We start from the raw sequence: 14,226 nt of genomic DNA on the forward strand, positions 1-14,226 counted from the left end.
CCCTAGTCCCATGGATTTAGTTCAGATGCATTTAGCTGGGATGCCCTCACATCAGTCCCAGTATTTTTGGGAAGTGGGTTCAGTAGTGACTAAAATAGTTCATTACTATATCGGAATGCTTTTAGCGTTATTGCCAACTGTTGGAAAGCAAAACTCAGGAGGAGCTACTCAACAGTATTCAACAGACTGTATTCATTTATTAATAATGTTTCCATCTAGGTCACCTACTGTACAGTATATGCACTGATTGTCCACTTTATTAGGATCTGTATCTGATATTCAAAGGATGATGAATACATTGTTCATCCCAAACATGCCTAATCTGACTGAGATCATTATAGAGGCTATGAATGGAAGATGCTTAAAAGTGCTGCATTGCTGGACTTGATCCACAATTACGACAGCTTTATAATACTGCAGGGATCAAATGTCACATGACACGGTCACCCTCATTTAAATGCAAGTGGGAATGGATTTTCAGTGGAATGCTTATTTGTTGTAGTTGTTGTTGTTTAGGCTCTGCAGTGACCTCCTGAGAAGGTCCCCTATGAACTCCCAGCAGAGGTATTGAAGAACGTTGGGAGTCCCTGCCTCACTACAGATGAGCTTTGACAGCAAGACAAAGGGATGTCGCAGGTGTTTCTCCTAACCATGCTAGCATTCTCAGCCAGTCAGGTAAGGACATAAGAACATAAGAACATAAGAAAGTTTACAAACGAGAGGAGGCCATTTGGCCCATCTTACTTGTTTGGTTGTTAGTAGCTTATTGATCCCAGAATCTCGTCAAGCAGGTTCTTGAAGGATCCCAGGGTGTCAGCTTCAACAACTTTACTGGTTCTGTGAAAAAAGTGACTCCTAATTTCTGTTCTGAATGCCCCTTTGTCTAATTTTCATTTGTGACCCCTGGTCCTTGTTTCTTTTTTCAGTTTGAAAATGTCCCTTGGGTAGACATTGTCAATACCTTTTAGAATTTTGAATGCATGAATCAGGTCACCGCGTAGTCTTCTTTATTCAAGATTAAATAGATTGTGAAGATTTCTCTAAATGTTCTCGAGCAGCTATAGGAAAACTGATCACAGCTAGACTTGAAAGCAGCATTCTGCTTATTTAGGGAAACAAAGCAGAGCAGAGCTGCATACAGTTCACTTAACAAACTTTCTGTAAATACAGTATACAGGGTTTGTTTATGTATGGACCCGTACCCAGCTTCGGTCAGACAAGCTCATATGTCTCACACCTAGCAGTCAACATTATCATATATGTCTGGCACTCTGGGTAGGAGACCAACTGTTATAACCAGAAGCATCCCTTCTATAAATGAACTCGTAAAGTGACAGGATCACGTCCTGTGAGCAATCTGGGCTATGATTTAATAATTCCAGGTTCTCTGTTTTCCCATTGTGTTGTTAGGGATTTCAGGGTGGAATCAAGCCAGGACATTTCAGTTATTTGTCTTTGACCCCCTTGGACCAGCACCATGGGATCCTTCCCATTCACAGAAAGCTGGGATATCAGTAGATGAAAACAAGCACTTTCGACTGCCAGCTGAACATTCAGTTGAAATGCTATCAAATAATCTCAAGTCAAGTAGAAAAAAATATATCTATAGATGTTTGAATGATATATAGGGAAACATTGTGAGTTCATTTGTTTTTGATTCAAGGTAATAACTTGTCTGAATGTTTTAATATTATGCTGTTTCTGAGCAAGCTAAAGGAATCTGCAGAAAACCTTTACATCTGCTGTGAGTATTGCCACAGAATGGATACCAGACCATTGCTTGTGCTTCAGGCAATTGACCAAGCGTGTCGATGTGTTAGTTTAAGCTTTTCTAATGCTGTGTACCTTTTCACTTTCAGGGATTTTCAGCTAAAGCCATCAAGGTTCTGCTAGGTAACTGGGAACGCTACAAGGAAGAGTGCATCACAAACATCAGCAGGGAGCCTGCCTCCGCAGGTGTGTAAATCAATATTTTAGTATTAACAAAACTCTGTATTTCATAGCTCATGTGTTTGGTTTTGTTTTTGCCTGTAAACCCTCCTGTTCATGGTTTAAAGGAGTTTGTAGCTTTAAGGTATGTAGTCAATTGTCCTGAATTTGATAAGATCTGCTGTGTTTTATAGCTGAACACTGCCTGCGTTGTTTATTTCTTTTTTTCATGGATAAAGCATCCGGCAGCTTTTGAATGACAAACAGTTATGGAAATGTTGTACTCAAATCTGACACAGTGGTTTCAATATTTCTTATCAAATAAATAAATGAATTAATAAATACAGGAACAGTTAAACCATGTGTATAGCTTGTCTGGTTTTGTTTGTAAGAACAACTTTTTTGCTTTCTTTTTTTTTTTTTCTCAGTACCAGTGTGCAACCGTACCTTTGATAAATATGCATGTTGGCCTGATGGGTCTCCAAACACAACAGTCAATGTCTCCTGTCCGTGGTATCTGCCATGGTACGACAAAGGTAAATTATCGCTTCCCAATGGAACAACAGAACAAGAAAAGAAATTCCACATGCAAAAAAAAAAAAAAATGCCCTGCAGTTATTTTCTTTAGTAATTGAACGAGTTCTGTATAATCAATAAATATCATTACTTGCTGTGTTTACATGTAAGGTAAATATACTTTATAAAAACCACTTCTAATAATAAAGTTCCGGTTAATTTTGCATTGGTATTAAATGATAATTTCATGCCAATTAATTAAGATCATTAGTATCAGCCTAACAGAAGTTTATCAAGGTTTCATCATGAAGAATTCCTGGGCTTGCCTGCAGTCTGACTTGTCTAATGTAACAAACGTGAATGGATGGCACAGCAATAGGGTAAATGGGTGAAAAAAAAGCTTTATCTTTTAAAAGACATGGTGGTTTGTTCTTCAGTCCGAACAGGATTTGTGTCTCAGAGGTGTGGCCCGGATGGGGAGTGGGTCATGAAAGACAATGGGGAACCCTGGAGGGACACGACACAGTGTGATCCTGACGACGAGGAGCAGGTAAGGAGAATAGAAAGAGATACCATACTCACCTTACTAAGAGACACCAAACTTACCTCATCACAATTCCCTACACTACTTGTAGGTTTTAAACAAGCAGTGCTTACTAGTACTGATGATTTTGCACAAAACTTCAACTTTCAAAAACATTTTCTAAAGTATGTGAACTGAAAATATGAAAATATGGTTTGATCTTCACAAAGAATAATGGCTGGATTCGCAAAGCTATTTACTCAACAAAAAAGGAAAAACACACCCAAACAAAATGACCAAATCAGAAACTACACTAGAAAGAAAAAAAAATGGCTAATGATGATTTGGTGTGAAACGCTTTCAGAATCTAGCTCAATGTGTTAAGTAACTCATTCATTATTTGAGTCTATATTATTTCCTATTAAAATGTTACAGTTTGGACATGGAATTTTGAAAAGACAACACTATAGAATACAAGCTGCTGCTGCTTCCTTGTGAAAAATGGGTCACTTCCTGTGCTTTAGAATAATTCACTACTGTACCAGAAATGTTTTTTCTTTTTTTGTGGATCAACATATTTGTACTGGAAAAATCTATACAAATAGCCAAGAGGCAAAGATCTTCAACACAAAATGGGGGCCTGTTTTAATGTTGTAAATGCTATTAAGAGCTAATGAAATGGATGTAAACACTTAGTTATTTTGCTTACATGGCAAGTCAATCCAAAGTGATTGATATAGTGAATTACTTTACCTCTTATTTCTGTGCAGGAGGGGCTTGGGAAGACACTGAAAAGTTTCAAGATCATGTATACAGTGGGCTACTCTGTGTCGCTGTGTGCTCTGGCTTTAGCACTGGGAATTCTCATAGTTTTCAGGTAATAATACTGTAGATGGATAAGATGCCTGGAACAGTAGACAATTGTATTGTACATTATTAACACATTGCAAAGACCTCTCCAGAATGGATATGTTGTTTTAATCTAGCTTCCTGTTTTGGATAATTGTGGTCTAGCCAGAGGCCTGCGGGCTTGCCTGTAATCTGCCCAGAGCTCCATTGTCCTTCAACACTGTAGCTCTGGGTGGCTGCATGGTGAGCCTGCAGTGTGTAAAGAAGTGGGCGGCTGACAACACACTCTTCAGAGGACAGCGTGTGTTCATCTTCGCCCCTCCCGAGTCAGCGCAGGGGTGGTAGCGGTGGGATGAGCCTAAAAAATAATAGGACATTACTAAATTGGGGAGAAAACTATAAAAAAAAATTTAAAAATGGCAACCACTAAATTAATAAAAAAAAAAACAGTATAGCCTTTAAAGGCCTTTCTAATCCATTTTCTTTCCATGAACAACATTACTCATCTCCTAGCTTGTGCTGAAAATAAATCATTTTTTTGCTTGTTGTGGATATTAAGACTTTTCCAATGCACTAGTTTTAATGGTTGCTTCCCTGTGCATTTGGTCACATTTACAGTAGTGCAATCAGACTACAGTGCCAGACAAGGTTAGGAATCAGGAAACAACAGTTTTAATGTATGTTAGGGGAGGGTCAGGTTGTATGTTTTGCTCTGTATTTTCTCTGCCTGACAGAGTTCTCCCTTATAATTGAATCAGGAAGTTGCACTGCATGAGGAACTACATCCACATGAACCTGTTTGTTTCGTTCATCCTGCGCGCCATGTCAATCCTCATCAAGGACATGCTACTCCGATCATGGGAGTATAGCAACAAACTCCATGATGACTTCAAGATCCAGCTCTGGTTCAATGATGAGGTAGGGTCACACAACTCATCACCACTAGAGGGCGAGTGATTATTCTCTCTGGCACAGTAACCGTGTAAAACGAGCATGAACCACAACTTGCCGCCTGTCTATCTGCTCCATGAAACCAGTCTGTAAAAATCTCATCTTGTTCCAATATCAAAATGGGATGACATCTGTTATCATCTGCATTCTACAATCCAATCTGCAACCAAAAAGTCAATTTCACAAAAGCCAAAACCACCTGTATATATCAAGAGTTTGAGTAATTGCTATTTACCGATTAATTTACCAACCTTCAACATTTCCCTGACAGTGTAACATATTCACTGCCTACATTTATTTCTGTTGCCTGTAATTAATAGCACCCCCTTTGAGTCCTTCGTTTTGGATGCTGACCCCCAGAGTTGAAGATATGAGTTCTGTTTCCCCAAACTGGGGCTGGCAAAGTCCAATTTGAAATCGATCTGAGCTCAGCTGCTGCTGATGGAAATTAACCTGATTTCAAATTGCTTTAAAGTAAATCCCAGTGGCAGAAACAGTTTTGGGAAATAGCTGCAGCTAAATTATATTCTGAGCTGTTTCTATGTCAGATTTTTTGGTGAACTTTTGTGCAAGCCGTATTTTGCTAGATAAAGCAAGGTTTTAATTGCATTTCAATATATTTGTATGCTGTGTCATTTTGTCTACAGTCTGCGATTGGATGCAGAGCTGCTCTGGTTCTGATGCAGTACAGCGTTGTGGCCAATTACACCTGGCTGCTGGTCGAAGGCATCTACCTACATAACCTGCTGGTCATCACTGTCTTCACAGAAAAAAGCTACTTCAATATTTATGTATGTATAGGCTGGGGTAAGTGATCTAATGTACTAATGTATTATTATTATTATTATTATTATTATTATTATTATTATTATTATTATTATTATTATTATTATTATTATTATTATAACATAAATGTGCTATTTATTGTCAAAACTGTTAAGGAATATAATGCATTAGTGCATAATACAAAACAGAGAGAAAAAAACAGAGAGAAAACAAAGTGACCATTAATAGTCCTACTTCCCACAAGTATACATACAGTACAGTACTTTTTACAAAGTATGACGTTTGTTGGATTGCTTATTTGGTAAAAGTACACATATGGAAATCCGGTGTCCAGTTTTGTTCCAAGCATAATATTTATTTATCCTTTGTTTTCTTTCTCTTTTCTTTCAGGAGCACCCCTTTTGTTTGTTGTGCCCTGGATCGTTGTTAAATACATGTTTGAAAACACGCAGTAAGTGCTTCTTTTAGGGCCAAGATGACAAATGCAATGCTGGCATTAGATACACACTGCATGGTGGTAATGATCCACACAGAGGCTGAGAAAATGCCTGCAGTATATATTTTCTGTAAATGGGATGGGCTGTCCCTCAAGTTTTGGATTAATTTGTTTTAAAATGGAATCCCAGAGACATGCATTTCATAATATATATAAGTTGTATCTCTACAAACTACTCGACCTAACAGTCTCGTAGTTTATGACATCCCATAAACATGAGATGGAATTATTTTCCTGTAACTCACTAAAGCCCAATCTATTATTCTCTCTCTATAGATACAGTATATATGTGTGTGTATATCAGACTTGTAGGACTCGAGTCGGACTCGAGTGGAATTTTTCCTGACTCCCACACGGCCGCAAAAGACTCAGCTCAGACATTCAGGCTCCTTGACTCGGCGATATTAACAACGAGTCCTTTTTTTATTTTCTATTACAATGATAATATTGCAGTTACTTTGAAAAGGTGCACAATAAAAATCCATCCAACAAAACATTATCCAATCACTCGTCATCCCTGTTGTTAGGTTGCAGCGTAAACACACCCAACCATCACAGTTTTTTTCCTGCTCTTTTGCATTAAGTTTTATAAGGAATAATGTCAGCATGATAAACAAATAAGTAATTATTTCTCTTTACTATTTTAAAAACTGTGATCTAAGTTTTTTAAGCACTGTAGAAATACATTTCTAAAACTGCATTCTTGAAAAATATGTAATTTGATTTTGCTGAACTCCCTAAATCGCTTGAATATAATGTACGTGTTTGCATTAAAAACAATAGAGCATTGGTCACCTTAATAATTTTGCATTTATTGAAAACAAAAATGAATGAAAAAAGAATAATCATATAAGTTATAATCATACTTTTAGAGCTTCTTAATTCATATCACAGAGTTGCTGTGTGATAAAATATTCTGTTGTAATCTAATTCCACTCCTTCTCAGCACATACCATCACTGTTTGCAAGTAACGTCAATGACTTCACCTGGAAAATTCAGTGTAACAGGTGTGTGCCAACAATAGACATATTGTATTCTGTTGGCAGGCTTGACAGCAATATTTGTTTGACTATAACAGAGAAAAAAAGATAATGTCACCAGTTAAATGATATCAATGTTGCATGTGTGCACCAACATGTCCTTGGTGACTATATGCAAAAAATAAATAAATAATAAATAATTCAGGAAAAAGAAAAAGGGGCAGTGCATACAAATCTGGAATCTGCCAAGTGTAGGGCAGGAAGCTGGGAAGGGTTGTCACTGTGGCAGCTCAAGTGTGGCTTGATGAGAAGTTGTGGCAATGTATGAAAGTGTGGCAAAGTAAGCCCGCCCCTGGGCTATTTATTTGTGTTGTATGTTACGTGTAGTGTGTTAGTGTTGGTCTATAGTCATTGGTACACGGGATATAAATGGGTCTGTGTAACACCAGTGTTTAAAATGTATATTTGTACTTAGGCATGAGGATTGCACAGCACTTCATGTGCAGGTAATATGTAATAATGTGTGAGCACAGGGAATTGCACTTTTATTAATTCGCATGCAATTGTACTGAGACTGCAACTGAATGATTGATTAACAATCGAGTCTCGGTACAACTTCATAAAAGCAACACGTTTTCATCCACTCGGGGTTGTGTGTTCGGTGAGTGGAGAATAGTTAGTTAATAGTTAAAATACAAGCTCATTGTGTTTTGTCTGTATAGTCCGTTTTCTTTGTCTTTTGTTTTGGCTACGAGTGCTGTGTCCTGTGTCTTGTTTGTCTTACAGCCTTTTATTTTCTGTCTATTTCGTTATTAAATACTGACCGAGAATAATCGCTCAGCTCCGCCAAACCCCACATCTCTGTTGTTTATTTCCCGGTTCCTGGTTCTGGTCTGACGTCACCCAATGCAGCCGTCTTTGTGACAGAAAGGCACGGAACATATACTATTAGCAGTGGCAGCTGGGATTAACCTGATTGCTTCTATATCCGTGCTGTGGGAGACAGTGCAGACGTGCCACTTGAGTAGCAAATTAAAATATAAAACAGGATAAGCTTAACATGCTTGCCTAAATGACTGTGTCATTCTGACATGAAGGATGTTGTTTTTAGAGATGAAGAGCACAAAGCAACAGTGTTTAATGATTAGTTCAGTAGCTCGGTGTTTTGCACCTCACGTGAACCATTAATCAAAAAGAAGATAGGAAATTAACAAAATAAAAATAAACAGCTTTTTTCATTGGAGCAATACACGTATCTAGCTGTGTGCACTTGTTATGCTTGTAAAGCTAACATTTGAGTTGTAATAATAAATAATATGGGCCGAATTAACTTCTTAGCTTAATTTTTAGTCAATGCACGACTCTCCTCTTGTATATGTGCATCAGAGTCCTTCATCGCTTCTTAAACTGAAATAAAGTATAAACAGAACTGACTTAGCAGCACCCAATCAAGGTGATATTGTAATTTAACAGGCCTGACTGCAAGATAAGTGATTATATTAAGTTGGGTGTGTCATAAGCACAAATAAATCTAGGAAAATGTACTGTGTAAATATAGAATAACTTTATTAGGAATTCCTATGAACATATTTTCCTGAGAGTAGCACCCTGTGATTGGAGCAAGAGGAGGCACTAAAGAGCTCAAATGAGATAACTGACAATGGCAGCGAGTGTGTAGCATTAATCCATGACCACAATCTTAATCTGTTAAAGAACACATTGATTTACAGTGAGCACCATCAGTTGCTGATTCGACTCAGAACAGGCTTCATTAGAGTTAATGGTATAAAATCAAATAAAAAAGATTTATCTAATCCAATTTACAGGGAAAAAAAATGCAAAAGCATGTTCAAAATACGTGTTGGATTTGCTGATCATTTGCCTGTTCAATGGCACTAGTCAATCCAACTTTGACATACAGAATCCATCACTGCGTTTATAAAAGGGAAGATCTTTGACTGAGTGATACCCCCACGGTCATTAACTTAGGCAGTAGTGGGGCTATAGTAACAAGAAAGCAATACGATGCTACATATGCAGATTTGATGTGCTACATAATGCTACATATGCAGATTTGAATTACTTTAGAAAACAAAAGCAGACCAACAATGGTTTGTAATAAGCCTTAATAAATAATTACAGGATAACGGTAATTGGCTTTCAGCATGCTTTTGGGTGGTGTGTAAATCACTCTGTAGACAAAGAAGAGAACTAAGGTCACAAGAAGGCTGGGAGTCTTGATGTCTGGATTACTTGATTTTTAGATGCATGTAATACTTATATATTCTAACAAGCTTTGCTTTTTCCTCCTCTTGTAGGTGCTGGGAACGAAACTTGAACATGGGGTTCTGGTGGATCATTCGGTCCCCAATAATATTCTCTATCTTGGTGAGTTTGACCAGGTTTTCCATATTGCACTATAGTGATTAATGTAGTTCCATTACCTAGAGCCAAGGGGATCTATTCAATGGATCTACAATCTACAATGACTCTAAAACAGGCTAAAACAGTTCCTGCCTCGCTGATACCCTCCGATAGCAGCTCCATTGCATTTTCACCATTTCTCTTTAGCCTGACAGCCACCTCCAGCCCCCAACAAGTTCACTTCCATCTTTGCTCCCAGTACTGATTTAGCTTTCATAATATACCTAGTTGGGTCTGATTTTGGTTTGGTTTGCACCATAAATAATAAAATAAAAAATCCTGATTATCCAGTTCACAAAAAATGTACTCACCCTTTATTTAAAGCCTGTCTTGAATATAGGTTTGGCATTCATTTGTATTGCTTGAATTCCCCCCTTGGTTACTAAGTTATCTTAAATATTTAGCCATGTTTAAGCTGTGAAGTTAATAATATTGTTATTATCTGTATTTTTTTCTAGATCAATTTCTTCATTTTTATCCGAATAATACAAATTCTTGTGTCAAAGCTAAGGGCCCACCAAATGCGATACACGGATTACAAATTCCGGTGAGTCTAATACTTACTAGTTGTGTTTTCAAGCACAAGGTTTTTAGTTTTCCAAATGCTGAGGTGACCGTTTCTAACTTTTGTCTCTGTCCCTGCAGACTGGCTAAATCAACACTGGTTCTGATCCCATTGCTGGGGATCCACGAGGTGGTGTTCGCCTTTGTGACGGACGAGCACGCCAAGGGCACACTGCGTCATGTCAAGCTCTTCTTCGAGCTGTTCTTCAACTCCTTCCAGGTGCAATCTGCTGTTATTTCAAAGACACCATTTGAAAAGAGCATACAATGAGAACAATGCAGGATTACTTAGTGTATTAACCCTTTGCAGTCCATTTATTCAGCGCTTGTCAGGCGCGTCAGGTCCAATTTATTTTCACACATGGTGTTTATTTTACAAACGATGTTTAATTCAGGTTTGAAGGCATTGAATCGCAAAAGGACACTTAGTACTGTATCTACAGCCAAGCCCGACAGCTTGTTCGCTGTATTTTTCACATACCTCTTATAGATATACTGATAAATCCACTCCTGATCACTGGTTTTATCACCAAACTCCTCAATAATGCGATCCAAGTCATTATTTTATTAGTATAACATCTCCAAAAAGCTCTGCAAATGTTCATGATATTCTTTGAGCGCTGGATGCAGAAGCAACTACCTCCTTTGTTATGTCCGTGTTATCTCTGTGGTGGATGGGGCTATGGCATACGCCCTTTTTTCCGGCTTCATTCGGCTCCTATCAGTCTCACTCGGCCATTGAAAGGTTTTCTCTGCTTTTTCCGGAGAAAAAATGATTAGAGACCCGTGCTTTACGTCTTTTTGATGATGTCGGACAGGGTCCGACATTGGACTGGAAAGGGAAAATTGTAAAGTCGGACCTGGTCCGACATAGGACCACAAAGGGTTAACCCAGTCAGCAGGGGTATTGCATCTGATCTTCACTGGGGATTACATGTTGAATCTCCCTCTCGTTCACTGTATTGTGTCTAACTTTCAAATCCATGCAGATCATTTTAGTTATTAGTCTGTACCACAATTGTAATAAATCCCAAATATTATACATTTACTGGCAATGCAGAACAACTTGTAGTCTTCATTTTACTCAAAGTGTTTTGCAATAGTGGCTGACTGCCATGGCTAGTACTAGTGCACTATGAGAGGGATTGCTCATCAAAATCTTGGGCTTGCACCTTAAAAAGAACCAGCAATCTACTCAGGGAGACCAATATAACAGTAATTAGTAAAAAGTCTGAGTCTGGTAAAACAGGCAACAGGAAGCCTCAGTACATTTTGGAAAAGTTATTTTGTACGTTACAATCCTTGTGTGTGGCACTATCAATGCTGTATGTCTACCAGTATGCAACTACATTTGTTTTTCTCTGGCATTTCCATCTGTTCCTTGTGTCCTAATTGTGTTCTATCTTCTTTTCTACCAGGGCTCGCTGGTTGCTATCTTGTACTGTTTTGTTAATAAAGAGGTAAGTCAGATTAAAGGCACTCAATTTCCTCTCTCTATGTTTTTAAAGATAACTCTGGCGCTATGGCAAGGGTGATTCTGTCTATGGGGAGGCCAGTAATAGAAAACCCAGCAGACAGTTATTATTTATTTTCACCCGGTGCTTGTATTTAACACCACCATGGAAGACACAGGGTTGTTGAAATGAGGAAACAGGAGGACATGATCGGATTTCGTCCATAGCCACCTATTTAACGGCTTTTGCTATTCATAAGATGTGTCGTTAAGCCCCAATAATTTTCATCTATGAAGGCATGTTTTTAACAAATTGAGAGAAAGGTTAAATATGACCTCATTATCATAAAGTTGTCATCGTTCCTGAGTGTCAGGCAGCTATTCATACGAGTCAGTGTCCAGTGTGCAATATGGCGTGAAACTTTCACTGATTCATAAACATAAACTCACTCCTGATTGATTCCCTGCTTTAAGCGATGTTTATTATTATTATTATTTATAACATAGAAAAAAGGGGAAACTTTGCATCAAAATCAAATCAAAGTCTAATTAATAAAGCTGTGAAACTTTATAGTCTGCAGGAAAATGTCAGCAACATAGGACTGTGCTAGGAGAAGGTTGACATGTTAAAACCCTACCCTCTCCCTTCGCAGGTGCAGTCGGAGCTTCTGAAGAAGTGGAAGCGTTGGAAACTGGGCCAGATTATTGAAGAGGAGTACCGGCACACCTATAGCCAAACGCCGCACGTTAAGAATGGCAACAGTGTACCCGCTCCACCTGCGAATGAGAAACACAAACTGGTGAGCAGCTACCAGAATGGCACGGGCAAGACCAAGAACAGCCTGCAGCCGCCCACACAGGAGAGCCAGGGGAGCTGCAGCAGCATGGTCACCGAGCAGATCAGCCTGACCGAGAAAATGCACTCCTCCGAGTTCCCTCAGGAGAACAGCGAGAGCAACTTCTGACCTGCCGCCGAGGTGGGAAGGAAAACCCAGAAGAGGAAATAAAATAACAATTCAAAGGACTGAGGAAGTGACTGGGGCCTGTATGCTGTAAGCAAGCCTTGGTTTCCAGGCTGGGAAAATGAAGCTATTCTTGCCTTTCGAAGACGGCTTTTCAGCACTAAGTGTAACAACGTGTTGTTGAGCTGCTTGCAACATTCAAGGATTCAACATGAAGCCTTTTTCAAAGCCAAATTGAGGCAATCAAAGGCCTGTTTCATGGTTTGTAGAGAAGTCTTTGTTTAATTCACTTTACAGGTGCAGGATCGTGTTACAAAATCCTACTTTTTCTTTAATTGTGAAAACCATGGCTTTGCAGTGTTGCCCAACAACTGAACCAATGTAAATTAATAATACTGCTTTTAGCAGCAGCTATCAGAAGGTGATTTTGCCAACAGAAGTTTCACGAGTTACAAGAGGACCCCGCTTTTTTTGTTTGTTTATGGTAATTTGCTTAGGCTGTCGGCTCGTATGGCCATCAGAACTCTGTTCCTAGTTTATCCTATGAGGTACAGGTAGGTGCAGCAAAACTTAGTAAGAGTCTTATGAAATGTTATCAGATTTAGGGCTACTGTACATTAAGGACTACACATGTTTAATAGTGTTTGTTACTTTCCACCGTTTCCAGTTTTTGGACAGTATGCTTCCTTAATTGCATACTATTGTGCTGTTGCCTTCACAACATTGCTTTCTACAGTATTATTTTTTACATGTGAAAAAAGGAAGAAGGACGAGCGAACACAGAGCAGACAAGCACAATAGTAATCCACATATCAACCAATATGAAGACCGCCTTCAATGAAGTCTGTAGCTTTCTGTAATAGCACCTGGAAATTCGTCTAAGCCAATGTCATTCAGTTGAATGACTTCTCCTCTCTCAGCCAGAAAGAAGGTAACTGCATGTGCTGAATTATCGTCACACCAAGCCAAAAGGCAGCTCTTACTGTTGAACTCTATTGAATGCTGAGCATGGTTTTTGTGGTGAGTATTATTCTGGATACTCTATGAGATTCATTGTATGCTTACTGCTAGGGAATGTGAGGCTCTTAGAGCTGGCAAACAATGATCAGTGATCACTGCTTATTTTTTAAAGAGGTCATGACAGCCTTACATGTCTTATTTTCATTTTGGTAACCTTAAGAAAACGAACGAAGACAACGGGGACACAGATAATGCATCGCATGTTTGTTTTTAATTTAATTTAGCAAATAAGGTTGTGAGCCAAAGTTTGTTGGTTTTGTTTTGCTTATATTTTTAATACAGATTTATTTTATTTTAGTATTATTTAAATTTATACTAGGGACTGCTCTTTTCAAAGCATATCATGATCACGTTTTAAAATCTGTGCCTTTTTTTTTTTACAGAAAAAAATGTACCCTGAAATAGATTTTTTAGATCTTTTAGATCTTTTTTTATTTATTTTTATTTTTTTTATTATAGTTTCCTTGGAGCCATCTGCAGTCTACAATTTAAGTGGATGTTCATGAGTATAGTACAGTATAAGTAACTGTTATGCTTCGTAACAACATTAAGTGAAAGATAAATAATGAACAAAAAGAAGCAAGTGGAATTGGAAGAAAAGTTTATGGCAACACCTGGAGAGGTCTGGTGCGTCTCACTGTGATAGTGGGCCTATTTAAAACCATTCTGCCGACATTAAACAATTATCATTTGTGGTGTGGAAGGTAATGTAGAGGAAGCTCTGCCGATTGCTGGCGTTATGTCTTGTGAGAAATGTAGTCTTGAAATTGGT

The 14,226-nt window shown here is 38.4% G+C and overlaps 1 protein-coding gene across 1 annotated transcript; it reads left to right on the plus strand.

The window, feature by feature from the left end:
* Window positions 1-506: 506 nt before the first annotated feature.
* LOC121296123 (glucagon receptor-like) lies at window positions 507-13,871 on the plus strand. The gene is made up of 13 exons (XM_041221348.1): window positions 507-675; window positions 1,860-1,956; window positions 2,358-2,465; window positions 2,883-2,995; window positions 3,739-3,845; window positions 4,576-4,735; window positions 5,416-5,575; window positions 5,945-6,005; window positions 9,350-9,419; window positions 9,914-10,002; window positions 10,101-10,239; window positions 11,438-11,479; window positions 12,126-13,871. The coding sequence occupies exons 1-13, from the start codon at window positions 628-630 to the stop codon at window positions 12,435-12,437; spliced, it is 1,506 nt and encodes a 501-aa protein (XP_041077282.1). The 5' UTR covers window positions 507-627; the 3' UTR covers window positions 12,438-13,871.
* The last annotated feature ends 355 nt before the right edge of the window (window positions 13,872-14,226 follow it).

This window comes from Polyodon spathula, chromosome 21 (genome assembly GCF_017654505.1).
Source record: "Polyodon spathula isolate WHYD16114869_AA chromosome 21, ASM1765450v1, whole genome shotgun sequence".
In the NCBI taxonomy this organism is placed as follows: Eukaryota; Metazoa; Chordata; class Actinopteri; order Acipenseriformes; family Polyodontidae; genus Polyodon; species Polyodon spathula.